The sequence below is a fragment of the Oryzias melastigma genome, linkage group LG12 (assembly GCF_002922805.2).
Source record: "Oryzias melastigma strain HK-1 linkage group LG12, ASM292280v2, whole genome shotgun sequence".
Lineage (NCBI taxonomy): Eukaryota > Metazoa > Chordata > Actinopteri > Beloniformes > Adrianichthyidae > Oryzias > Oryzias melastigma.
In genome coordinates, this window is record NC_050523.1 from 3,549,571 (window position 1) to 3,575,672 (window position 26,102).

The following is a 26,102-nucleotide window of genomic DNA, read 5'->3' on the forward strand; positions in this document are numbered from 1 at the left end:
ACTATTTTTCTGAGAAATTCCAAACTGAACAGGATAAACATTTATTAAACACTAAAACTACATTTTTAAAAGTGTAAACCCATAACTTTATAAATTATGAACTATGTGTATAGCATTACATGTTATAATGCTAATGTGAATGCTGTAAGCTGAATTTGGCTGCTGAAGATGCTGAGATTGATAGCAAGCTATAATATTAGCTAAATGCCAAATTAGCCTAAAAACAGAAAAATAAGTTAACCAAAACAGCTAGCCTGTTGCTTAAAAAAAATAGCTAAATTTTTAGGCTTCAAAATAGCCTAAAAAAACATTTTAAAAACCAAAATTAGCTAAAACAGCTGGTGTGTAAATATTAGCCTAACTCCAAAACAGCCTAGAAAAGTAAAAAAGGCATAAATGAGCAAAAACAGGTAGTATGTAGCTGAAATATTAGCTAAACTCCAAAATAGCCTAAAAAATTGTAGTAAATGCCAAAAAAGTCCAAAAAGCTAGCATAATGCTAATTTATTAAAACTTTAAAACTGTTACTTCTTAATATAAATATGAATAATAAAAAGGAATATTATTCCAGAATAAATCAATAACTTTCAATATTTTACTCTCCATAAAAATATATTTTGTCAAAATTATACAAGTTAGAAATAAGCGCAAAATAACATTCGGCCATTAATAACAATAAAATAAAAGAGAGAGTGGTTGTCATGGAACCGAGGAGTCAGACCCTGCTGCAAACATGGCGGCGTCCATATCACAAAAAAATGATGACTGAATTGACTTCATTTGGTTGGAGCTGGAGGTAAAACCATTTTCCATGGATGACGTCACACTCACTCGGTCCAGTTCTCATTTACAGTCAATGGTTTTAACCTCACATCTTTGAGTCAGAAGAAGCTTTTGTGTCTTAAGGAAGCTGACAGCTTTTTGCTGTTGTTGCTGTTGTTGCTGTTGTTGTTTTGCTGGTGTTTCTCTGTCTTGTGCTTTCTGTCCTTATGGTCATGGAACTTTTTACTTCTGTTTACGTGGAAATTCTCCTCACAAACACAGAAATGAGCCGTTTCCTGTGCAGTTGGAGTGCAGCCGTGTGGGCTGATCCACTCTCCCTAAAATGTGTTTTTCCTGCTAAACGCAGGACTGGAAGCCATTATTGGTAAGAGGTTAAATGTGACTGAAGCTCCCCTGTGTGTTTATACAGACAAATATTGATTTATTTTATTGCCTTTGAATGTTGTAGCTTGAATATTGAATATTGAATTTTAAGTTAAAGAAAAGGAAGTTTTCCTAAAGGTCAAAAGTTTGGTTGTTGAAGGACTCCATACCAGTGAGAGAAACAGCAGCAGAGCATGTTGGAGCGTGTCAACCTAATTATTTAGTTAACTTAACTATTGGAAGGTCGTTCTGCTAATGGTTCATGCACTTTTTATCAGCGGTTTCTCTGGGTTTATCAGTCCCGGCTCTGTGGTGGTCTTCCAGTGATGCTCAGGGCTGTCAGGGACTTTCACTTTATGAGGTGTGATGAGTTTCGGGATCTGCCCCTTTCAAGGCTCGATGTTCAACACATTCCAGGCCGCTCTGGTCAGTGCGAATTTAATCTGTTTGCACAGACGGGAGGCACAGGCAGACACCATCTTTGTTTTTGATGTGATGCTGCCGGATTTCAGCTCCAAAGCAGTAACTGGAGTAGCTCAGCAGAACGTCGTTCCTCTTAGATGGGATATCAGAGGAAGAAAATACATTTAAAGAGGAAACTTCAAAATCATGAAAGTTTTGGACTACAATCTAACTTTTCCCAAACTTTAAATGCCACTTGAAAACCTCATCAGCACAAACGGTCAGTAGTTCATGGTGTTATTTTAAACGATCATAAAAAGAAGCTAAAATACAAGTTATCCACGAAATTAGGTTTGAAATCTTTCAAGGAGGAACTGGAATCACATCCCTGAACCCTGTTAGCTTCACATCAATAAGACACACAAACTCTTTAAAAAGTTAATATGAAAAGAAATTGTATTATTTCTAAAACTAAGAAGAGAAAATTAGTCTTTATTTGTATGAAATTAAAAATAAAAATACTCTTATTGACTATTTTGCTAAACATATTTGGAGTTAAGGTGGTTAAACGCAGCATTTGGTTTATTGGTTCTTCTTTTATCGTCAAAATTAAGTTTAAACTAAAAGTGGAGACTTTTTAAAAAAAAATTAAATTTAGTTCCACCTTCAAAGAAACTTTAGGACACAAAAACAAAGTAAAAAATGTTTTTTCTTGGTAAAAGGTAACGATTTAAGTTATTTAAAGTTGAGTTTTACCAGTCATTATTATTATATTTTTATAGAGGTGAAGAGATTTTCTACATAAAAATGAAAGATTCAGGTTAAATAAGTCTATCAACTTCTGACATTTTTTAATTGTCATCTAGTGTCAAAGATTCTGCTTTTATTTATTCCTGATTTAAAGGTATAAAAGTACATTCAGCTCAAGTTTTTACTGAATTTCTCTAAACTTTAGATTATTAAGTGCAAAAAATGTCTGTTTTCCTTTAATTCATTTAAAATAAAATAACTTAAACTTTGTTGATTTGAAAATACATTCTAGTAAATTTAAAAAGTTTTAATCAAAGTTTGTCTAAACTGGCACAACATACAGCACCTTCTTTTTAATGTTAAGCACAGAAGTGGAGTAGTTATGGTCTGGGCTTATTTTGTAGCTATTGACCTTTGCTGGCCCGAGCAAAGGATGATATAAACATAAAGTCTGTCTGCTATTGGCTGGTTGAACATAATAGAAGGAATCAAGGATTAAAATAAAAGCTCGACAGGATCTAGGAGGCTAATTTAAAAATAGTTCCCTTAAGCTCCAGCAGAAAAGTCTAAATATTTTAAGAATAAGATTAAAACAAAAAGTCAGATTTTAGTTGACAGGTCAGTAATGTAACACATTCATCAGCTAAACGAGTTTCTGTGGCACGACTAATCTGTTAGCACCTAATGACTGCACGGCGCCGCCGGTTCTGTAAAAGCGACATTGTTGCTCGCCGCTCTCGGCTGCCAATCAGCACCCGCGGCGGGTTCAGAGGTCACGGGCCGCATTAGGATGGGGACGCCCGCTCCCCGTAGGAAGCATTTCCTGTGCTGGTCTGCAGCCTGCTGCCAGTGGGACTCGAGCAGGGAAAGGCCAAAAGGGCGAGGAGCAAAAATGAAGGCAAGAAACTTCCTTCTGCGACCACGACAAGCAAAGAGAAACTCAGACTCATCCGATTATTAGCATCTAGCATGTTTGATTTTATGACGACTGGATTGTCACACATTGTGTTAAATTAGATTTAGTTTAATTTAGATAATGCAGTTTGAATCCTGTGTCAATACAATAATATGGTAACATTAGAATGGTAGATTTTCCAAAAAATAAGACATCTCAATGACAAAATGTTAGCATGCTAATGTTAGTATGTTAATAATAACATGCTAGATTTTCCTAAAAAATGAAAGAAATGTCAATCCCTAGATCAGGAGTTAGCATGCTGATGCTAGTATGCTAACATTAGCATGCAAGATTCTTCCGTAGACATACAAATTCAAATAAATCACTGGATCAAAAATTAGCATGTTATTGCTAGTATGCTAATCTTAGCATGCTCGATATTCCAAAAACTAAAAATAAAAATCGCTAACTAGATCAAGAGTTAGCATGCTAATGCTAGTATACAAACATCACATTCACTGGATCAAAAGTTAGCATGTTGATGCTGATTCTATTGTACCCTTTAAACATTGTCATCTTTTTTAATGAGGTGTATTTAATTTATATATTTTAGAACATTTTGGTCATTTTACTTTTGCTAAACTAAAATGAATATGAATTTAAAAAAGATGAGAATAAAAAACAAACTCCAGATTATAAAATATAATCACATTTATTTTTTTAAACAAAATCTGAAGTTGATTTATTAGAAAAAATAAAGCATTTCAAATGTTCATAAACTCTTTCCATTCTGGTCCATAAACAAATCCACATTCTGGAATCACATCAGGGTTTAGTTTCCTTCTGGATAAATACGTTTGTTCCTCGTGTTGTTTGTGGAGCATTCCCACGCCTGCTGCTTCTGAAAAGCAGATTAATGAGGTGCCAAAACCTGAAAGAGAAAACATGGCAACATGTGCAGCAAAAAAAGAGAAGAACAAATCACTCGAAAAAAAAAAAAGATCGTAAACATGATACTCTGGGATTCGGCAAAAGTAAACAAGTTTCAAATGATCCAACAGAATTTAAAAAGTACATTCCCTGTTGTTATTAAAAAGTGCAGTACATAAAAAGGTACAGAACCACTGTCCTCTTCATCTAAGCCCATGGACCCCAGGCTCCAGAGGGCCCCGGGTCACATCTGGGGTCATCGTCGGGAAAGTTTATGGGCAAAGAATTTTTCAGATGAAACTGAAGTCTGTTGAGGAGATAGTCGACGATGGCGGGGAACTGAGCCGACACCTCATTTCTCTCCTCTGGATCTTTTTGGACGTCGAAGAGCATCACGGGCTTCAGGGGGTCTGCCCCGGGGGAACTGGACTCAGAGTCGTTGTGTTCTGGTCGGGGGAACCAAGTAGGACAACCTGGTTTGAAGAGAAGCAGAAAAAAATAAATCCTCGATATAGATTTTTTTTTCTTGTTGTAGCAGGAGCTGAAGTAGCATTTGTGCATAGTTGCATTTTTTTGCATAGCTTGTCTGGGAGTGGAACTTATAATTTTGTTTTTAATAAAAAGACTCATATGTTTGTTATTTTCTCTCTAACAACCACTAGAGAATACTAAAGTTTTGTGTTTCAGTATTTGCCAGAGGTGGGGACTCGAGTTACATGACTTGGACTCGAGTCATGAATTTGATAACTTTAGACTGAACTTGGACTTTCAAGGCTCTGACTCGTGACTTGACTTGGACGTCAGACCCCTGACTCGGAAAGACTTGCTATTTTCCCCTAAATCCAAGGATTCAAAAGTATATTGAGGTCAAATGGGTTTTTGTTATAGAGAAATCATTTAGTAATTTTTGAAGTGGGGATCCATGAGCTCAGAGGTAATTTACCAAATATTCTTGTTCCTAAAAGCACAAATGGTCTGTGGAATTAATGTTCCTCTGTTTTTGAAATGAGTTGAAACATTAACAGTAGGACTTGTGACTCGACTTGTGACTTGTTGGTCTTGACTTGTGACTCGACTTGAGACTTGTTGGTCTTGACTTGTGACTCGACTTGGGACTTGTTGGTCTTGACTTGTGATTCGACTTGAGACTTGTTGGTCTTGACTTATGACTCAACTTGAGACTTGTTGGTTTTGACTTGTGACTCGACTTGGGACTTGTTGGTCTTGACTTGTGACTCAACTTGGGACTTGTTGGTCTTGACTTGTGACTCGACTTAAGACTTGTTGGTCTTGACTTGTGACTCAACTTGAGACTTGTTGGTCTTGACTTGTGACTCAACTTGAGACTTATTAGTCTTGACTTGTGACTCGACTTGGGACATGACTGCTTTTTACTTGGGGCTTGACTTGGACTTGAGGACAAAGACTTGAGACTTGCTAAAACAATGACTTGTTCTCACCTCTGGTATTTGCTACTGACAGCCACACAGAAGAAGCGCCGGTCAGTCCTTCGCCGGGTTTGCCGGAGTTGTTCAAAGACGTCAAACCTTTCTACCCAAAGTGCCATTCTAAATGATTTTTCTCCTCTTTATGGTTCATTTTTGTTTGCTGCGACTCGTCAGTCTGAGCCCACTCCCCCAACTTTTGCCTTCTGGCTCAAACTAAACATGTTCTACATCTTGGGAAGGACACTGACCTGGGTATCCCGTCAGCAGCTTCCAATTCACGTATCGGATGGCGGCGTGAATGGACACATTGAAGCTGGATCTGGCCCAGGGTTCTCCTCTAAACCCCTGAGCCAAAGTTAACTGTTGGTGCCTGCCAGGACCTGCAGGGAGAAGAAGACGGAGCTGATTGTGCAGATCGTCCACTTAAAAAAAAACAACAGAAACTGCTGATCGGGATGATATCTGTGGACACAAAGCACCTTCTGTGGATGTCGTAACCAATACAAGAGGCTAGTTTTATTGCAAACCTCACCGTCGGTGTCCAGTGAAGGTGTTAAATTAAATACTCTGATCAGAAGCAGTACAAACACTGAAAGAATTCCTTCTGTTCAGGAATGTTCTACAAAGAATTGAGGACCCACTCCAATCATGTTTTGATCTATTCTTAATTTTAATCATTTTTAAGACAATATTTGGTTAAAAACTGTAATTTTCTTAGACATAGTTTCTGCAGAGTGGCAGGAGTTCATTCAGAATTTGCCTCTGAGTTGTGGGCGGGACTGTTGGTGCAGAGCAACCCCGCCCCCATTTCCCCTTCCTTTTGCTGAGAGCTCTCTGTTTACTCGTCCTCCTGCTAGCTTACAGCCCCTTTTACAAATGGCGAGCAATATCGTAGCTTTATCAACATTCTAGAAATGTCGACAAAACACAATTTTGCAATGACACAGTTTCAATTAAAGATTCACTCCAATTAATATGTTCTTGTAGCATTTTTCTCATAATTGAGACTGCGTTTCTAACAGTTTCTTTATTTAAATTGTGTTGGATCAGAAAACCGGATGCTCGAAAATGGCCAAAGTCTCTCTTACCACTTCTCACTTTCCTCATCTATCAACCTGGTCTCTGGCTCCAAACTGGGTTGAGACAATATTGCTTGCCATTATTTTTGCGCCGCTAATGCTAGCTTGTGTAGGATTAGCACATGTACGTAATTAATAGTTGATTAGTCATTACTTTAAATTATAAGTAGTCCGAGTATAGCAAAGTTGAAAGTTATGTAGCATTCTGCTAGCTTTTTGGACTATTTTGGCATTTATTAAGGTTTTTTAGGTTATTTTGGAGTTTAGCTAATTTTTCAGCTGCATGCTAGCTTTTTTGGCTAATTTAGGAATTTTTCAGTTTTTTGAGCGAATTTTGAGATTAGCTTATTTTGCAGCTGCAGGCTAGGTATTTTGGCTGATTTCTGGGTTTTTTGTTGTTTTTTTTTTAGGCTAATTTGGATTTTATCTAATATTTCAGCTACATGCTAGCTGTTTTGGCCAATCTAGATTTTTTCAGTTTTTTAGGCTATTTTGGAGATTAGCTAATATTTTAGCTACATGCTAGCTGTTTTGGCTAATTTAGGATGTCTTCAGTTTTTCAGCCTAATTTAGAATTTAACTAATTTTTCAACTGCATGCTAGCTATTTTGGCTAATTTAGGATTTTTTGTTTTTTAGGCTATTTTGCAATTTAGCTAATATCTCAGCTTTAGCGTTTTCTGCTATTAGCTTTAGCGATTTCAGCTATTAACTTCAGTATTTTTAGCTATCAATTTCAGCATCTTCAGCTATCAGCACTAGCATCTTCAGCGGCCAAATTCAGCTTACAGCGTTCACACTAGCATCATCACAGGTGATGCTATACATCTAGTTTTTAGTTCGTTTAAAGCTAATGATGGTTAAGATGTGTGCTTTATATCCAGCTTGTGCATGACCCGATTAGTCGACTAAACTGAAAAAATAATCGGTAATTAGTCGACTATTACAATAATCGTTTGTAGCAGCACTAGAGCGCACATGTCTGCCTTCTCCAAAAACAAGAGGCTCTGGCCTTCAGAGCATTCTGGGGTTCGTGCCTCACTTGACCCCGGCAGTATGGTCTTGATTAAGCAGATTTGTGATTTCGGCCTCAGAGCGCCGTCAGAAACCAGCACTTCCTCGCATTCTTTCGCGCGGAGCCGAGCACGCGTGCGCTCCCAAACGCCAAAGCCTACGTTCCCATCTGAGCTTGTTTAGCAGAGCCGCTTCCACCGCAGCGACATGACTGGAGAGTTGAAACATTTCCGATCTCAGCCTCTTTTAACCACAAGATAAAAGCTTTGACTCTCGCTTCTTCACCGATGGCTGCGTAATTAACATTAAAGGACGCTTAGTGCTGTCGCCTGCTGCAAATTAACATTTTTAACCCAGCATCAGAACTTTTTCACAAAAACTCTTTAGTTTCTCCCCCATTTTGGCAGCTTTTCACCCCCTCCTGCTTCAATAAATACACATTGTGTGCACATGTCTGTCGTTCAGTCTTTCAGCAGAGGAGAACAAGCGCCTCAAAGCATCTGGACCCTTCACAAGATCATCCACCAACCACCAGAGGAGAGGCGGGAGCAGAGAAACTACTAGAAAGAGATCAATAGAGAAGCGGTGTTTGAGTTTGAATGTGCCAAGTTTGAGGAGTTCAGCAAACGAGAGGTTCAGGGACCCCTCAGCAATCCATTAATTCAGGAAAACCCCTGCGAAGAAAAGCTGGAGCAAAGTGTGCTGAAAAACAAACTCTTTCAATGAATTAAAGAGAGGAACCCAAAGAAGCATGAAGGGAAACTACGGGGAAAAAATGTGGAAAGCGAGATCTCAAAGAAAGGCTTAGCGGGAAAGAAAAAAGAAGAAGAATTCCAGCCTGGAACGCAGGAAGAGAGGCTGCCTGTCACTTCTGCGGCCGACCATAAAGATTCAAACATAAAACGCCACGGCAGACGCTTGTAAAGCACCAGTGTTGTCCTTCACCCATTCAATAAATCATGTGAGGGATTCAGATGGTAATGAGCAGCCGTAAACTTTCAGGAAAACTGTGTGAAAAGTCTCTTTTCAAAAACTCCAAATCAGAGAGCTTAAAAACCTGAACTTTTACTGGCTCAGGGAATGTAAACGCAATCAAAATAGCAATTTACAACAATCTAAAACAATCTGAATACAGTCCAAACTCAAACCAAAGTGATCTAAAACAATCTAAACGATCTGAACACAATCTAATTCAGTTTAAACCCAATCTCAAAATGATTTTAACAGTTTTAACACAATCTGAAACTATCTAAAAATTCTAAAAAATATTTAAAACAATCCAAACATGATCTAAATATGATCTAAACCTGATCTAAGATGAACATGCCGCTGTGCTTCCCAAGTTCTAAAAACAATAGTGTCAAAAAAGACAAGATGGCCCCCACCATGCGTCACAGAGCCTGATTGGTCAAATCACAGTGGGGAGGCAGACAGACGTTCTTCATCTACTATAAATCCAAAACGTGATTCCAGCTAAACACGATTTATTCAGGATACTTTTACATTTACATTCACTGGATTGATGTAGTTCTACATCGTACTAGTGACCTGTCCAGGGTCTACCAGTAGATTGGATAGGCTCCAGCAACCCCGTGACCCCAGAAAGCATTAAACTGGTTTGGAAAAATAATGGATGAATGAACATTGATGTCATTTAGTTTTGGACCTACAGCTAGGGCTGCCACAATTAGACGACTAATCGGCTATTAAAATAGTCGACGACTAATTTAATAGTCGATTAGTCAATACTTTAGATTATATGGAGTCAGAATGTATTAAAGTTGAAAGTTATAATGGCATTATGCTACCTTTTTGGCATTTATTGTCTAAGCTTATTTAGGTTAATTTGGTTTCAGCTAATATTTCAGCTACATGTTAGCTATTTTGGCTAATTTCAGATTTTTTTTAGGCTAATGTGGAGTTTAGCTATTTCAGCTACATGCTAGCTGCTTTGACTAATTTATGATTTTTTTTTCAGTTTTTAGGTTATTTTGGAGTTTAGCTAATATTTCAGCTCCATGATAGCTGTTTTGGCTAACTTAGGCTTAGCCAATATTTCAGCTACATACCATCTATTTTGGCTAATTTAGAATTTTTTTCAGTATTTTAGGATAATTTGAAGTTCAGCTAATATTTCAGCTACATGCCAGCTATTTTGGCTAATTTGGGAATTTTTCTGTTTTTCAGGGTATTTTGGAGTTTAGCTAATATTTCAGCTGCATGCTATCTATTTTGGCTAATTTAGGAATTTTTCAGTATTTTAGGATAATTTGAAGTTCAGCTAATATTTCAGCTACATACCATCTATTTTGGCTAATTTAGGAATTTTTCAGTATTTTAGGATAATTTGAAGTTTAGCTAATATTTCAGCTACATGCCATTTAGTATGGCTAATTTGGGAATTTTTCTGTTTTTCAGGCTATTTTGGAGTTTAGCTAATATTTTAGCTGCATGCTAGTTGTTTTGGCTAACTTAGCCCTTTTTCAGTTTTTTAGGCTAATTTCGCATTTAACTAATATTATAGCTGGCTTTCAGCTTCAGCGTTTTCAGCTATTAGCTTCAATGATTTCAGCTATCAATTTCAGCATCTTCAGCATTGACACTAGCATTATCACAGGTAATGCTGTATCTAGTTTTTAATTAGTTTAAAGCTAATGATGGTTAAGATGTGTGCTTTACATCCAGTTTGTCCATGACCCGATTAGTCGACTAATCAGAAAAAATAATCGGTGATTAATCGACTATTAAAATAATAATTTGTGGCGGCACTACCTAAAGCACAGTCATCTTCAGGAGGAAGTCTTGCATTCAGACTTTCCCAAATCCCTCCAACCAACTGAGAAGTGTAGCTACAGCAGTAACTAAACACAACCCCTCGCTGGTTTCTAACCAGTAACCAGTCCTCCTCATGTTTGGAGCTAAAATTAAAGCCAGGCCCATGTAATGCTTCACAGGTGCTTTTAGAAATGGATTTCCATGCAGGTCAAATTAAGGTTTTTTTGACAATCCAGAAAGAGAGACACCAGAGAAAACATCTGAGATTTCCTTTGGACTGTCAAATTATACCACATGTGGTTCTGAGATGGAAAACTACTGTACTCCTGGTGGAAAAATCCTTTTTTTTTGGTGGATCAAAAGGTCCACATCTGCTCTGGGTGACCCGCTGGGCCATTGTGGTACATCTGTGAGGAATTTCAAAAATTAAAGTGCACAGCAAAGGTGAAGCATTCCCCTCAAAAGTCAGAAATAGTTGCTTCAAACCAAAAGTCCTGAAACTCCCTGGAGATAGAGGTGGTTTGGTCCACAAATTAATAAGTGGTTGAAGAAAGAGTCGGTTCAGCTGGGTTTCCAGTGTGTATTCAGTCATGAGACCCGTTTCCAGGAAACCTCCCTACAATCAGAGGTTAAACAGCTCACGCACACCCAGCCTTTGGATTTCAACAAAGAACCAATGAAGGAGATCAGAGATACTTGTTTAATGAGGAGTTTTACACATCCCATCAATAAACCTGCAAATAAAACATCAGATTTCAAAATAAAACAAAAGTTAATCTCCTGAAAAGTCATCAGAGCTCATCCAAAAACAGTCATTATTCATTGCAACAGAGACATAATCTGGGACACTAATGCAGGTTTGGTCAAATGTTATGTAAGGTTCTATTCTTAGGCCCGCTTCGCCTTGAGTCTGGTGTTTGAGTTCAGCCTCAAACAATAAGGCTTTGATTCTTGTGAGCATGCTGGGAGGAGAGGGAACGGCAGATTTACAACGGTAGGAAAGAAGAATAACATATCACAAACAGCGTGAGCACAGAGGAGGAGGAGGAGACTCGCATAACATGAGATATCTGTCACCTCAGGGTTCGTCGGATACATTTCAGAGCAGAATCTCCATTTACTGTCTTGTAGCTTTGACAGTTTAGCCTCTTTGTCACAACATGTAATGAAGTTTTAGACCCCTCAAGGGAGTCTTTCCAAAACCCTTTCCTGGACTTAAAGGAAACTTTCTGTAGAGCGTAATTCCACCGGTTGATCTGTACCGAGCTGTGTTGGCCAAATCCAACTTTTCCAACCGTCCCCATACAGTGGGTAAACTAAGATATATTCCTGACCTTTTAACCTCCACTTCTTCAGCCCAATCCTTGAGGCTTACAGACCAACCTTTTATGGAGTTCTCAGACTGGAAAAGTCCATTAATTCAGATCGAATCCTCTCTAAAGTCATTGGCCAGGAATTACAAGGGCGGGGCAAAGCAACTAGAAGAAGAAATAATAGAAGTTCTATGTTGAGATAGTTAATTAGTTCAAACTTTATATTTGTGACGAAGAGGCTGAGACATTTGGATCCAAGTGCAACTGATTTAATGAACAAGGGCAAGACATTAACGAAGTCAGAGTCCAAAATACAAGGAGCAAGGCAGGAAGGCGATTAAACTGGCAGGAGTCAAAAACACAGAGAATCACACAGAGAAGGTATACTCAGACTGTAAGAGGACCAAACAAGACTTCGCACAGAGGTTGGAGAGTGACATATATACAGGGTGGTGATGAGGTGATGAGAAACAGCTGATGAAGGCTTACACCAGAGAGAGATGGATCATGGGAGATGTAGTAGAGGAAGGGAGCAGGGCTTGTTAATACTCAGGCGAGAGCTCCCTCTGGTGGTTAGAGGTAGAAATACAGGACTCAACTTGACAATATTTCACTGACCACTTTTTAACGTCTGTATCAACGTCAGGTGCAACACTTTTGACTTTTTGTTACGGTGGAGGCATGCTGCCAACATGGTTACTGAGATGACGACTAAAGAACGCTGATAAGTGTTTATGACAGATAGATTGTTGGTAAAACCGTGCGAGAAGTGATGTGTATCTTATTAAAAGTTGTTTTAATGAGCCTGCATTAATCCGACCACATTTCAACAAGTCGTTGTGTCTAATCTCCACATTTGTCCGGTACTCTGTTTAATAGGGCTAGGTATCGCCAATAATTTTCAGAATCGATTCGATTTACGAGAGCTGGTATCGACCGCAGCCTTTCTCCGTTATACCCTCTTGGACAGGTAATATCTGCTCTAAACCTGTTCTAATATCTAACTAGTAGATCATTTTTTGGAGCCTCATCTTAATTTAAGTCCTCCTCTGCATCCCTCACTTTTGGTGTACCACAAGGGTCTGTTTTGGGACCTCTGTTCATTTTAGATCTGCTGCCTTTGCAGCACATTGAACTCTTAAATATGATTCTAACCACTATTATGCTGATGATACTCTGCTATATGTGTTTATGTAATTCAGATTTCGGTCAGGAGTTAGATAAATGATAACTTTTTCCAGCTAAATGAAGCTAAAATTTCAACGATTGAAATTGACGTTTTTTAGAAATGAAGAGCCTCCTTCAGTGATTTACAAAATCCTTTTCCTCTTCTAAAAATGTTACGGAATTTGCCTTAAATGTACTGAAAATAAATGATTAAAGTCAGAAAATGAGACAAAAGATTCCTGCAACCAGGCTTAGAAATACAGGAGAACTCTTGATTGGATTGGGCGGATTTTCCTGTTTCATCTCCATGTTTTGCTTCCTAGAACAAATGTTTTTCTCTGTGACGTCAGAAAAGAAAAAGTTTATTTGCGACTCTCGACTTAACAGGCTGGTTTTATAGAAAGTGAGCTGTGAAGGAAACCAGGCGTCAGGCCTGTAACTGACTTTCACACTCCACAATTACCTTCCGAGCTGAGACAATAGGTGGCAGTAATTGGTCTGGGCGTGAACTTACATGGAGAGGTGTCGTCATAGAGAGCGTCAATGTTGTGCAGCAGCTCCAGTCTGGGTGAGGCGAAGCCTTTGCTGGAGGATAAAAGCAGCGTTACTGTTGAACACATGGAAACACGGGCAGCGCGCACAAACCGCCGCGCCTGACTCATGCGCTGTGAAAGCCTCTGGGGTCTGCAAATGTGAAGCAGCTGGCTGCTGTTTGCCAGCCTCTGACCACAGAGAAAACGCACTGACCAAACGCTCTGATAACACAACTAAAATAACTCTGGCTCCACGCCACGCCGCCCGCTTCGGCGTTTTCCTCTGCTCCACTGTTTTCTGTAAACAAACGGAAACTGTGAACCCCACTAGTGCGGGCCCGGCATTGTTGTGGAGCTGAAGCGGCAGCGCCCGGCGGTCAGCTGACGTGGTTGTCGGCCAATCGGGTCACACGGAGAAGCGACTGGTCGTTAGTGGTCCAGGTTAGGCCTTGATTTTCTGCTGCAGGCCTCAATTTGTCCTCATTCTCCGCGTCCGCACTACGTTTTCGGTGGCAGCTCGGCCGACGATGGAAGTTCCCAAAAGTTCAGCTGACACCATAACTCAGTTTAGGACTTTTAAAAGAATTACCCGACCTAAATATTTGCTCTAAAGCGAATTAGCTGATCTAATAGAGGAAGGAAAGAAAAGGATGAAAGGAGAGCAGATTAGTATAAGAACAACCGATGGAATTTCCTTTTCTTTTTTCCTCTCATCGCCATGGTAACAAAGGGCCTATTGAACAAGAAGGAGCTCCCACAAGAAGAAGGACGCCGGAGTCAGGAAGAGGAATAAAAAGAAAGACTCCAACTTCCTGTTTGAAGCTGATGTACAAACAAAAGGAATCGCTAGAAGAGTTCACAAAGAAACCACTAGGAGGTGTCTCCACTCAATTCATGGGGAAACAGCACAAAACACTTATAGTTTCATTCTAAAATATTTTTTTTGTCTAGGGGCCAATATCATTTTTTTCCAGCCGATAACCAATATTTTCCCTGCAACTGTGACAGATATTCACAGATAATTGATATTTAAGTGTCTAGAACAAAATAAAAGTTAAAAGATTTCCTTTTTTTCTGTATTAGAAATGCAGAACAATTCAAACATGAATCCCAAATAGAAAAAATTAAAATATAAGAATAAACTTAGCTTCAATATTCAATGACAGTTATTTGGAAACACGAACAAATAGGTATTGAAAATAATCGGATTTAAAGAAAGTGCTTTGAAATTAAGTGGTTTTAAACAACAACAAAAAAGTAGAAACTCTTTATTGTAAACAACATGTTTTAAACTGTAAACATAAAACTTTGTAGTCTTTCATTTGTTTGTTTGTAGCTGGTTTAAACATAGAATTTAGGATGAAGATTTTCCTTTTTCACGTCAAAGTGGATGCTAACGGCTAACATCAAAGTGGATGCTAACGGCTAACATCAAAGTGGATGCTAACGGCTAACTTTAGCTGCGTCCGAAGTTTCAGACGATTAACCACCAGTCAAAGTAAAAGAGAAACATAGGTGGTATATATCGGTGGAATTTTTGACTGATACCGATAATATCAAATTATGCAAATATCGTCTGATACTGATACTGTCACCGATATATTGCCCATCCCTAATTTTCTGTAATTATTTATTATATAACAACTTTACTACCTGTTAACCACCTGTAACCACCGGTCAAAGTAAAAAAGAGACATCGATGGTACATAGCAGTGGAATTTTTTTATATGGGGCCGATACCAATAATCTCAAATTATGCAAATATCGTCCGATACCGATACTGTCACCGATATATAGCCCATCCATAATTTTGTCTCCTTTATTACCTATTCTATAACAACTTTACTGGGGTGAAACTTATTCCTTTAACACCGGAGCTTTAGCTACACTTCATTCTTTCAACTACCGTTTACATAATGAATGTAATTCCACCAAATTTGCACTGAAATGCAACACTTTAGAGTCGTGTTTCCACAATCAGTAAGAATCAGCTGATTCAAATATGGAGAAAAGGGTCTATCTTATTGGTCGAAGAGTTATGGAATGTCAAAAAACGTGTGTCACCATCAAAATCTCTGGGGTCATAGGGAAATGCTGGCGATAGGAAGTAACGCGCTCTTCAAACTACAGTAACGCATTTAACGGTATTTTCAACAACACTTTACAACTGTAAAGTGGAATGAAGTATAAAGAGAATTAAAATGGAAAGTTAATTCGCAAAAATACTTTTCTCTGTTTCAGAGGGTTCTAGAATGACATTAAATGTGTTGAAAATTTACGGTAGTTCAAAGAACATCAACAAGTTCTTGTGTTAAAGGGTTAAGGAATGTCATTTTATTTTATATCTAATATTAAAATTGGATTAAAAGAGTGTATATTCTTTTGATCGACAGGTTACTGTCCAATTATCAGCTGTAAAACAGCCTCAATGGGCAATTTTAGCCTTATTATTAGCCACCTATTAGCCATTTTTGCCCAATTGGAGCCAGTTAGGTTGATATTTAAGACAAATTGTGCATAGATGTTCCTTTAGATCGCCTCTTTCAGAAAATCACTTTAGCAACTAGAAAAATCTAATTTGTAAAGATTCAGAACTTAGTTGATGTAAAATATTCAGTGTCTATTTGCCTCAGGCTCAACATTTTGGGCTGTTCATGCTCAAAATGCTGTCTTTAAACATAAGGGGTACCTTCAGAATACTATTTTAAGTACATTTTGTAGTATATATATATATATATTTATAAATCTTACATTTCTCATGCTGACATGCTTTTCTGAAAGAGGGAATCTTAAGGTGTATCTATGTAACTAATCTGGATCCTCCCACCTGATGGTGTTCCACATGTTGAACCCGTCCAGAGGCTTGGTCCCGTTGGTGCTGCCTCCTGCCAGCCCCACGAGCGTGGGCAGCCAATCAGAGATGTGCATGAGTTCGTCGTTAACGGTTCCGGGCTTTTCCAACAGCGGGCTGCTGACGAACCCGACTCCCCGGACGCCCCCTTCCCACAGCGTCCACTTCCTCCCCCTCAGGGGCCAGTTGCTGCCGCCGGCTCTCGTCTGGCCTCCGTTGTCTGTCAAGGAAACCCCCAAAATAAGCAATCATTCGAGTCATTACAGAGGACACGCTGACGTTAGCGTGACGTGCTAGAACACGCTAGCTATGCACTTCATGATTTCATATTGTAATAATAAGTGGTCGGCGAATACAGTAACTAAAAAAAATAATCGCAGTTAATTCTTTGCGATTAATTTGTTAAATTTTATTTATTGATTCACGGCCCTAATAAAAAGTTCTGCAATTGTCAAATCAGGTGAGATTGTTTACTCCCCCTAGTGTTCAACTTGAGAAACTGTATTTTCTTGAGACTTTTCGTTTGTTCTGGGAGCAATTTTTATCTAAACCTCCTATTTTTATTCCCTATTTAAGATTAAAATAACACTCAGACAAATTTTAGTCTATGTACTAACCGAATACGACATCGTCTTCCAACAACTAACAAAAGTATTCGTCCTCCCTCGTTATGTATTCATTTATTCTCATAAAAGACGACGTTAATAACCTCATATGAGCAAAAATATCAACAATTAGTGCTTAAAACTGACTTAAAACAATGGCAAGAATACATATAGAAATTGTAAAAATTATGAATAAATCTGTAAATATTTATGAATATAAATTGAATTGTGTGGGGAAGAACTTTTAAATGGAACTAAATGAGTGTTTATACATGACAAATGTGTGTCCATAGTGATATTTTTACCTTTATACGTGTCTATATGTGTATCTTGGTGTCGTAACAACATAATATGTCCAAAATAAACAAACCAGGGGGTCACGTGACCACACTTTGGACGATCCTTCCATACAATCACAAGTTACATGGTTTTTTTTTCTGAATTAATCAGCATCTTTTGACTTCCAGTATTTAAGAACAAAAAGTTTGTTAGTTAAATTGAAAGAGAAGCTACTCTCTGAAATACTCACATAAATAAAGAATAAATAGTTTTATTCTTCTATTTAATAAAATTACTTTTTAAACCCAGAACAGTTAATAACAACTCCGGGTCTCATACGACTCGCCTCTCCGTCTACGTGTCGCCTCAGGCTGATCGATTCCATAACTGCTGTTATTGTTCAGCTCATTTAAAGCTGACCAATCACATCCAAGCAGGCTCATTATTCCCGTCACCCATCCAGGAAGTAGTCTGTTTCACACGCAGGAAACCCCTAATGCTTTTGCAAGATGCTTTGGCCCGTTCTCCCTTTTCCCGGCTGAACTTTCCCGTACAGGTTCTGACTAATTCTGGTCACATTTGAGACCTTTTATTTATTTCTTTAAGGCGGATTTTCCAGATCGAACCGGAATCCTCGGAACCGGTGCCAGTTGGCCAATCCTTCAGGGGGGTTCTGGTAGAAGAACAATGAAGGAGACCACCTGGTGTCACCGTCCACAGACATCACGGCTTTGTTCCTGCTTCTGATTACCCCTTTAAACACCTCTAAAAATAACCCGCTAAAGTATTTACCCCTTTTAGGGGTCTTTACTTGTTCCACATGTGGGAAAGCAAACAGGCTCATGTTTAGATGATGTTGGACACATTTCATTCTTTAATCAAAAACATTAACTGTCATTAGAGCAGAACCTCCAAAGGCTGCAGATCTTGGGAAACATCGCCCTCTAGTGGAAATCTGCAGTAACGCAAATACAATTTAGAGTTTCTTTATTTAACGTTCCACTCTGATCATCTCTGATCTATTTTAAAAGTGTTTCCTGTGGTCTTTTATTATGATGATGTAATTTTTAGACTAAATAAAAATAGAAAACCTTCATCGGTTTCTAGGACATAGTCACTGTAGAGCAGCAGTGGCTCGAAATCTGCCTCTTAGATGTGCTTTGGACAGTTGGTACGGAGCACCCCCGCCCCCCTTCCCCAACGTGGTGAGGTGGGGTTATATAAATTCACTTCCTCCCAGTTCCTTTCAAGCAATCTATAATTTGAAGCCAGATTATCCTATGTTAGACACATCTTTCTATGGATGAAAACCTGTTTATTGTATTGTTTATGCATATTATTGCTTTGATTGATTACAATAAATAATTTCTAATCCAATCCAATCCAATCTAATCTGATTTAATCTAATGTAATGTAATCTAATCTAACTATTCCAATACAGTCTAATCTAATGTAATGTAATCTATCAAATCTAATCAAGCTAGACTAAACTAATCTGTCGGATATAATCAAAATTAGTTAATCTAATTCAATCCAATCTAATCTAATCCAATCTAGCTAATCTAAACTAATCTGTCAGATCTAATCTAATCTAGTTTATCTAATTCAATCCAATCTAATCTAATCTGATCTAATCCTGCTAATCTAATACAGTATAATCTAATGTAATCTAACCCAATCCAATCTAAACTAATATAGCTAATCTAATCCAATTTAATCTAGATAATATAATCTAATCAAGCTAATCTGATCTAATCTAGCTAATCTAATACAGTATAATGTAATGTAATCTAACCCAATCCAATCTAAACTATCCATCCATCCATCTTCCAGACCGCTTCTTCCCTTTCGGGGTCGCGGGGGTGCTGGAGCCTATCCCGGCTACTGATGGGCGAAGGCGGGGTACACCCTGGACAGGTCGCCAGTCTGTCGCAGGGCCTCAATCACACCCATTCACTCTCACATTCACACCTAGGGGCAATTTAGAGTCACCAATCAACCTATGAAGCATGTTTTTGGACGGTGGGAGGAAGCCGGAGTCCCCGGTGAAAACCCACGCATGCACGGGGAGAACATGCAAACTCCACACAGAAAGGCCCCAGCCGGGATTCGAACCGGGGCCTTCTCGCTGTGAGGCAAGAGCGCTAACCACTGCGCCACCGTGCAGCCCCTAACTTACAGCATCTGGTATTCCCAGACGGTCTCCCATCCAAGTACTAACCAGACCCAACCCTGCTTAGCTTCCGAGATCAGACGAGATCGGGCGCGCTCGGAGCGGTGTGGCCGTAAGATCCAATCTAAACTAATCTAGCCAATTTAATCTAATCTAATCTAATCTAATCTAGCTAATCTAATGCAGTATAATCTAATGTAATCTAATAAAATCTAATCTAATTTAGCTAATTTAATCTAATCTAGCTAATCTAAAATAATTTAATCTAATCTAATATATTTGATCTAATCAAATCTAATCCAAACCAATCTAATTTTATCTAATCTAATCTATCCCCCAAGAACTTGTAAAAACAATTTTTTTTTTATCAGAGTGAGTCTTTAAAACTGTTTAAGGAGATCATTAAACACAGATCCAGAACTCGAGGAAAACTCATTTGTTTCTCCCTATATCCGTATCTTATCCATGTTTCTATAATCCATCTGGATTACCGGGGCAGAAACGTACCCGTGGAGAACACCAGCACCGTGTTGTCCCAGAGTCCGGCCTGCTGCAGAGCCAGGCTGATGTTGCCCACCGCCTCGTCCATGGCCGACACCATGCCGGCGTACTTCCTGCGGCTGGCGTCCTTGATGAAACCGTAGGGGGTCAGGTAGCGCTCCGGCACCTGCAGGGGCTCATGGACCGCCTGCATCGCCACGTAGAGGAAGAGCGGCTGATCCATGGAAAAATAAGGAAACGTGAGATGCTAACGGGGAACAGCTACACAAAAAGCCTTAAAATAACAGTTTTAATGTACGGAAGTCTCTTAGTGCCATTATGGATTAAAAAAATCATAAATAAGTTTATAAAAAAAAGCTAAAAATTCGATGTAACGTCCGAATTGTGACTCTTTGCGTTGAGTCCTTAGGCGGTTTACAGGTGTGAAGGCGTCACCTGGCTGGCGTTGTGTTTGCCGATGATGCTGATGGCTCTCTGGCTGAACAGTTCGGTGGAATAACCTCCTTTGTACGCCGTGGCGACCTCCTCGCCGTCTCTCAGGTCCAGCGCGCAGCGGGTCAGGTTTAGGGCGGTGATGGGGTAACAGCGGGTGTGCGTGTAGTAATCCTCACTGCCTAGAAGGTAACCTGGAACACGATGATGGAAGTATTACTGTAAACATCTGAGAGAATTTTTGAATACAAATATTTGATTTAATAATAATAATATAAACTTTTTTAAAGATCTAAGAACATTTTTGTGGCACCTCAATTGTTTTAACAAAACTGAAATGCATTTTTACCTTCATATTTTTACAGTTTTTGCATTTTTGCAAAAAATAAAAAAATATAAACTGAGTTTATTTCAGAAAAAAACTTTTTTAATTAAGCAGGGAAGAGACATGATAGGAAATACTCCTCAGTATGTTTTTCTTTCTATCATTCAATACTTTTTACGAAAAACCAAAAATCTAAATATTTGAGTTTACTTAAGCTTTTATGCAATTATAAGCAGCAGCAGCATTTTTTTAAATTATTGTAAAAGTTAGGATTTAAACAGATTAAGTCTTTTAGTTAAGAATTAATTCCCTATATGAAAAAATGTAATAAAATAGGAATAAAAAGGGACATTTTCTTCTCCCTCAAGCTTTATTTAAAATGTTTAATGAATTTATTGTGTCGTGTTTTGTATGAAAGTGTAAATATATCCAATTATAATTAAAATATTATAAATAATAGCATCATTTTCTTTTATTTTCTCTAATCAATCTATGAAAAAATATCTTAACAGATATAATATATCTATGTATTTTTACTTTTTTAATCTCTTTTCTTTGTTTTAATTGCTGAAATCCTGGATTTAAAACAAATTAATTATTCATTTAAGTTCTCTGGAACTTGCTTGTAAAAATCCAATTAAAAATGTGCTTTTTAAACCAATGTAAATGTCAAAATTGTCTCTAAAAATATACAATATGCATATCGAGAACTAGAATATGTTTATCGTATTTGACCTTTAGGATGACCTTTTTATTTTGGTCTCTAATAACTGCTATAAAATATGTTTGTAATTAATCTAAAATCTATTCATTTGTTGATTTGTACTGTCATAAATTTTTCTCTTGAGCTATAACGGGTGAATTGCTCTTCTGTGAAATAAATAAAGTTGATTCATGTTATATTTTATTTAAATAGACTCTTTTAGAGCCCTTTCAGCCTCACATTTATGTCACCAAGAGTGAAACTCTAGCCCCAAACAAACCGAAGTACGAGTCGAATCCTCGGCGGGTGGGCAGGCAGTCCTTCTTGTACATGCCCAGGTGCCACTTGCCCACCATGTGGGTGGCGTAGCCCGCCTCCTTCAGGAGCTGAGGCAGCAGCTTCTCGTCCAGAGGGACGCAGTAGGGCTGACAGGGCCAGATGATCTGGTGCTGCATGCCCGTGTGGATCTACGAGCAGACGGACCGTGAACGAACACGAGGACAGAACACACGCTGGAAGACTTCAGATTTGTTCTTTTGATTTCAATTTAAAGTTTAGTTTCATTTAGCTGAGAGAACGTCAGAGGGAGGAGTTTCATCACAAGGATTTGACCTTTTAAGTAAAGTCACAGAAAGAAACCACAGAAAACTCAACAGGAAGTTTAGATGCTTTTGTAACAGGAAGTTGTGAAGGTTTCTTCAGTCAGTTTTGTAGATTTTGGCAAATAAATGATTAGAAAAACACATCCTGGTTTTTAATCACCAGTAATCTGATATAACGACTGATAAAAAAAATAGTTTGTAACTTGTAGAGCAAACTTTAGCAACAATGACTTGTAAAGTATTTTTAGCCATTCTGTTGTAGATCTGCTGGTCAATTTTTTAGCTGATTGCACCAGAAAAAAAAAATTCTTCTGCCTCCTTCCTGCTCACTGGGAGATGTAGTTTAGGGCTTATTTTTTATTTTCCATGGTAAAATTTTAGGAGGAATGCCTAAAAATAAATTCATATTTGATGCATATTAAATATGTATTATGACTTAAAGCTTAAAGATGCTGATGTACGGCAGGGTGTTAGGGCCAAAATGATAATACATTTACAAAAATAAAGTCGTAATTTTATCAAGATGAAAACCCCAATTTTTTGAGAAAAAAAATGCAATTTCATAAGAAAAATAGTGTTAAAATTATGGGGGAAGAGTCGCAATTTTACAAGAGTCAAATTGTAAAAGTTTTGAGAGAAAAAAAAATTTAAATTTTAACAAGATCATAGCCATAAATGTATGGGAAAAAAATATTTTTTCTACAATAAAATTGTACATTTATTAGAAAAAAAATACATTTCTTTCAAGAATAAAGACAGGATTTTATGGAAAAAAAATAGCAATTTTAGGGAGAATAAAATCAAATTTCTGTGAAAGAAAGTTGTAATTTTACAGGAATAAAAAAGTCAATTTATGACAATTTTTTCCCCAGAAAAAAGTAGTACATTTATGAGAAAGAAGTTGCAGTTTTACAATTATTAAGTCATAAATTTATAAGAAAAAAAGTAGTATTTTTACAAGAATAAAAAAGTCAATTCATTAGAAAAAGAATTTATGAAAAAAAAAGATAAATGTATGAAAAAAGTCAAATTTTTTACAAGAATAAAGTCATAATTTAAAGATAATAAAATCATAAATATATGACCAAAACTTCATAATTTTATAAGAATAGAGTCATAAATTTATGAGAAAAATCGTAATAATCATTAAAAATGTTGAGGGAAAAGTCATAACTTTAAAACAAAGACGCCATACTTTTTTTTTTTTTTTTTTAAATATAGTCTAGTTGGTTGTACAAGTCTCCTTTCACATTAAATATCAACTAAATCCATCAGTGCAGCCATTTGAATCTATGTGTCATAATCCATTTGCACTTGTGGATAATCAGTGTGCAGACGTCCCGTATTTCTTATGGATTTGTATTTTTGTTTTGATGTAAATGTACGTAAGACACTGAATAAAATGATTAACTAAAAATGCAAATGTTTAGTTGGTGAAAATCTTCCTGAAGTGAAGGAAAGATTTAAAAAATGAAAAAATAATATTTATATACAGAACAGACTTTACTGCAGAAGGATAAGTTGTGTTAACAAAAACGACAAAACTGTTTAATGTTTGAGCAACAACCTGTTGAAGCAAGAAGTGTGGTATGTTCTGCTGCAGCGTTCCTGTTTAGAGCTGCCAATAATGCAAAACCGTAAAGAATATATAACTAAAGTGAGTTTAAACACTGCAACAATAAATGATCAAACAAGATGTTAAATATGAAAGTTTTTTATATAATCTGTCTTGATTTGATTAAACAGGACACAAATTTGAGTATTTAATGTGGTACGGGTCTGGAGGTTTAATACAAACTGAAAATTTATGAAAAAGAGAAAAATATGAGCTAATTTATAACAGATATGGAGATAAAAACACTCTGACATTTAAAATATGATTACTAATAGTCAAAACTTTCAATGGAGAAAATAAAGTTGTTCAATTATAAAAGAAAAGTCAACATTCTACAAGAACAAATTCGTAAATCTATGATTTAAAAGTCACGTTTTACAGTGAAAAGATCATGCTTTTTCAAAAATAACATTGAGATTTTATGACAATAAAGTTATACATTTACAAAGAAGTAAAACAGAATTCTGAGCAGTGTGATGACCATCCCGTTTCACTGAACATAATTAAACAGATAATGTTTGATTGTCTTTATTGAAACATTTTAAAAGCTAAAGTGTAACATTTTATTTGTGTAAAAGCACAAATTTTTTCTCATAATTGTGAAAATGTAATTTAGTTAAACTTTCACTTTTTCCACAGAAATGTATTCTCGTACTTTGTTGAAATTTTGTTTTGTATTGTACAACTTTTTTCTCATAATTGTACAACTTTATTCCTGTTAAATGTTGAAATTTTTCCTCATAAATTTGCAGATTTATTTTTGTAAATTCTTGATTTTTTTCTTTTTTTTTTTACATATTTATTGAATTCACGACTTTATTTGTAATAACATCTAGACTTTTTTTCCTAATTTTTTTTTTTTTTTTTTATTATCATTTAATTTCTTCTTTGCTTTTGAGGGGGCCCTAATACTCCATTGTACAAAAGTAATACAGAAACTTAAATTGATCACTGGGTAGGTTCTCAAGTTAACCTTCCATATTTGAAGCCAACATTACATATAATTAATATTTTAGTCTGTGTACCAATAACGTTTTGTTAACTTTTTGTTTTTACCTGATAACAGATGTGTTTTTAACCTAAATATTTTCTTTGATAACTGCTATTATAATAAAGTTGTGTTTTTATTTTTGTATGGTTCACATTGGCACAAACAAACTTTACATATTTACTACAGGTTTTTTATTATTATTATTTTACGTGTTTTACAGTTTATGCTTTCCTTCCATACGTCTGGTTCGGAAATAAATATCAAAAGTATTTATGGGTTTCATTTTTTAAATATTGCTCTCATTCGATCTCCATATCTGCAACTTTCTCCATGTCTAACTTTATAGTTTTTTATTATTATTATTTTACGTGTTTTACAGTTCATGCTTTCCTTCCTTACGTCTGGTTCGGAAATAAATATCAAAAGTATTTATGGGTTTCATTTTTTAAATATTGCTCTCATTCGATCTCCATATCTGCAACTTTCTCCATGTCTAACTTTATAGTTTTTTATTATTATTAAAATATATGAGTAAAATTCCCTTCGAGGGCAGAAGCGGAACCGTCGGGAGTCTCACCTGGTACCTGCCGGTCATCAGCTGGTTCCTGGACGGGCTGCACAGCGGCTGCACGTAGTAGTTCTGCAGGCGGACGCCTTTGGCGGACAGCAGGTCCAGGTTCGGGGTCTTGATCTCGGAGTCGTGGTAGCCCACGTCGTTCCAGCCGAAATCATCCGCCATGATGAAGACGACGTGCGGCTGCGGGGCTGCTGATGTCACCGGGAGGAGGGCGACGATCGCCGCGGTCATCATCCAGTTGACCGCGCGACTTTGACCACTCATCTGTAAGCACGCGCGCGGTACAAAAAAGTTAAAGAAGGAAGTCGTTCAGACAGAAAAAGAGCATAAATTGAAGCACAGACACAGTCTATCTTAGTGGAAGGAAATATCAGCTTTAAAGGAAATCATCTTGTGACTGGAAAAAGTCACTTCCGTGTGTATCAGGTTGAAAACACTGCCTCCACCGCGACAGCCAATCAGATGCTCGGAAACGAAGAACGGTCACGTGAGGTATGGAAGCACGAGAAAGGAAAGAATATAAGCCATTTCGGTTAGCCATTTAAAACAAAAACGTCAGTAATTTCTCAAAATATACGTAAAAACTGTTATTTTAAATTGTACCTTTTTGTACACTGCCATTTTTTGTTTTTTAAGCTCATTTGAAATGTTTGCTCACCCTTACTTGGTTTGTATAAATAAATAAAGTAAACAAAATAAGTTATGCTTTTCAAAGTGTTTATAAAAAATAAAACAAATTTAAACAATACTTACTTTGTTTTTATTACATTTTTTAAAATGTTGTACTATAAATAAAAGGAATAGTTTTATTTTGAACCGTAATAAAAGCTGAATAGTTAAATAACAAAAAATAAAACAATTATTCTGTATTTTTGTATGCAAAATATTTACTTTTTTACTTTACTTTTTTCAATATATGTACTCCCTCATTAATTTTTAACATGTATTTGAATGTTTCTGCCAAGAGTTATAATGAATTATTATCAGTTAAGTA

The 26,102-nt window shown here is 37.1% G+C and overlaps 1 protein-coding gene, 1 long non-coding RNA gene and 1 other non-coding gene across 7 annotated transcripts in view; 1 reads left to right on the plus strand and 2 right to left on the minus strand.

Moving 5' to 3' along the window:
- Positions 1–26,102, plus strand: part of LOC118599471 — a 73,972-nt gene that overhangs the window by 28,802 nt on the left and 19,068 nt on the right. The window contains exon 3 of one of the 4 annotated variants that reach the window (XR_004948850.1): positions 8,132–8,829. The exons of 1 other annotated variant lie outside the window; for it this stretch is intronic. This is a non-coding gene — a long non-coding RNA (uncharacterized LOC118599471). Of the gene's footprint in view, positions 1–8,131; positions 8,830–14,184; positions 14,864–19,861; positions 19,994–26,102 lie in introns of those variants that run through there. 2 more of the 4 variants (XR_004948849.1, XR_004948848.1) reach the window with 2 other exon arrangements.
- arsb (arylsulfatase B) lies at positions 3,890–25,628 on the minus strand. Of its 2 annotated transcripts, XM_024298735.2 has the most exons (9): positions 25,453–25,628; positions 25,109–25,372; positions 21,604–21,790; positions 20,299–20,489; positions 19,870–20,077; positions 16,282–16,525; positions 13,436–13,506; positions 5,823–5,954; positions 3,890–4,599 (listed from the first exon to the last, which is right to left on the minus strand). In XM_024298735.2, the coding sequence occupies exons 2-9, from the start codon at positions 25,370–25,372 to the stop codon at positions 4,334–4,336; spliced, it is 1,563 nt and encodes a 520-aa protein (XP_024154503.1). In that variant the 5' UTR covers positions 25,453–25,628; the 3' UTR covers positions 3,890–4,333. The 2 variants fall into 2 exon arrangements, with proteins under 2 accessions (XP_024154503.1, XP_024154502.1); XM_024298734.2 differs by having other exon boundaries at positions 25,109–25,627.
- Positions 19,362–19,480, minus strand: LOC112136198. The gene has a single exon (XR_002917304.1). It is a non-coding gene; the product is annotated as a 5S ribosomal RNA (ribosomal RNA).

Excerpts from the sequence above, each read along its gene's own strand:
- arsb (XM_024298735.2), bottom strand. The coding sequence starts at position 25,372 with ATGAGTGGTCAAAGTCGCGCGGTCAACTGGATGATGACCGCGGCGATC. Across the intron at positions 13,507-16,281 it reads AACATGTGGAACACCATCAG|CAAAGGCTTCGCCTCACCCA; the intron begins GTGGGAGGATCC and ends TTTATCCTCCAG. Across the intron at positions 5,955-13,435 it reads CTATGACGACACCTCTCCAT|GTCCTGGCAGGCACCAACAG; the intron begins GTAAGTTCACGC and ends TTCTCCCTGCAG.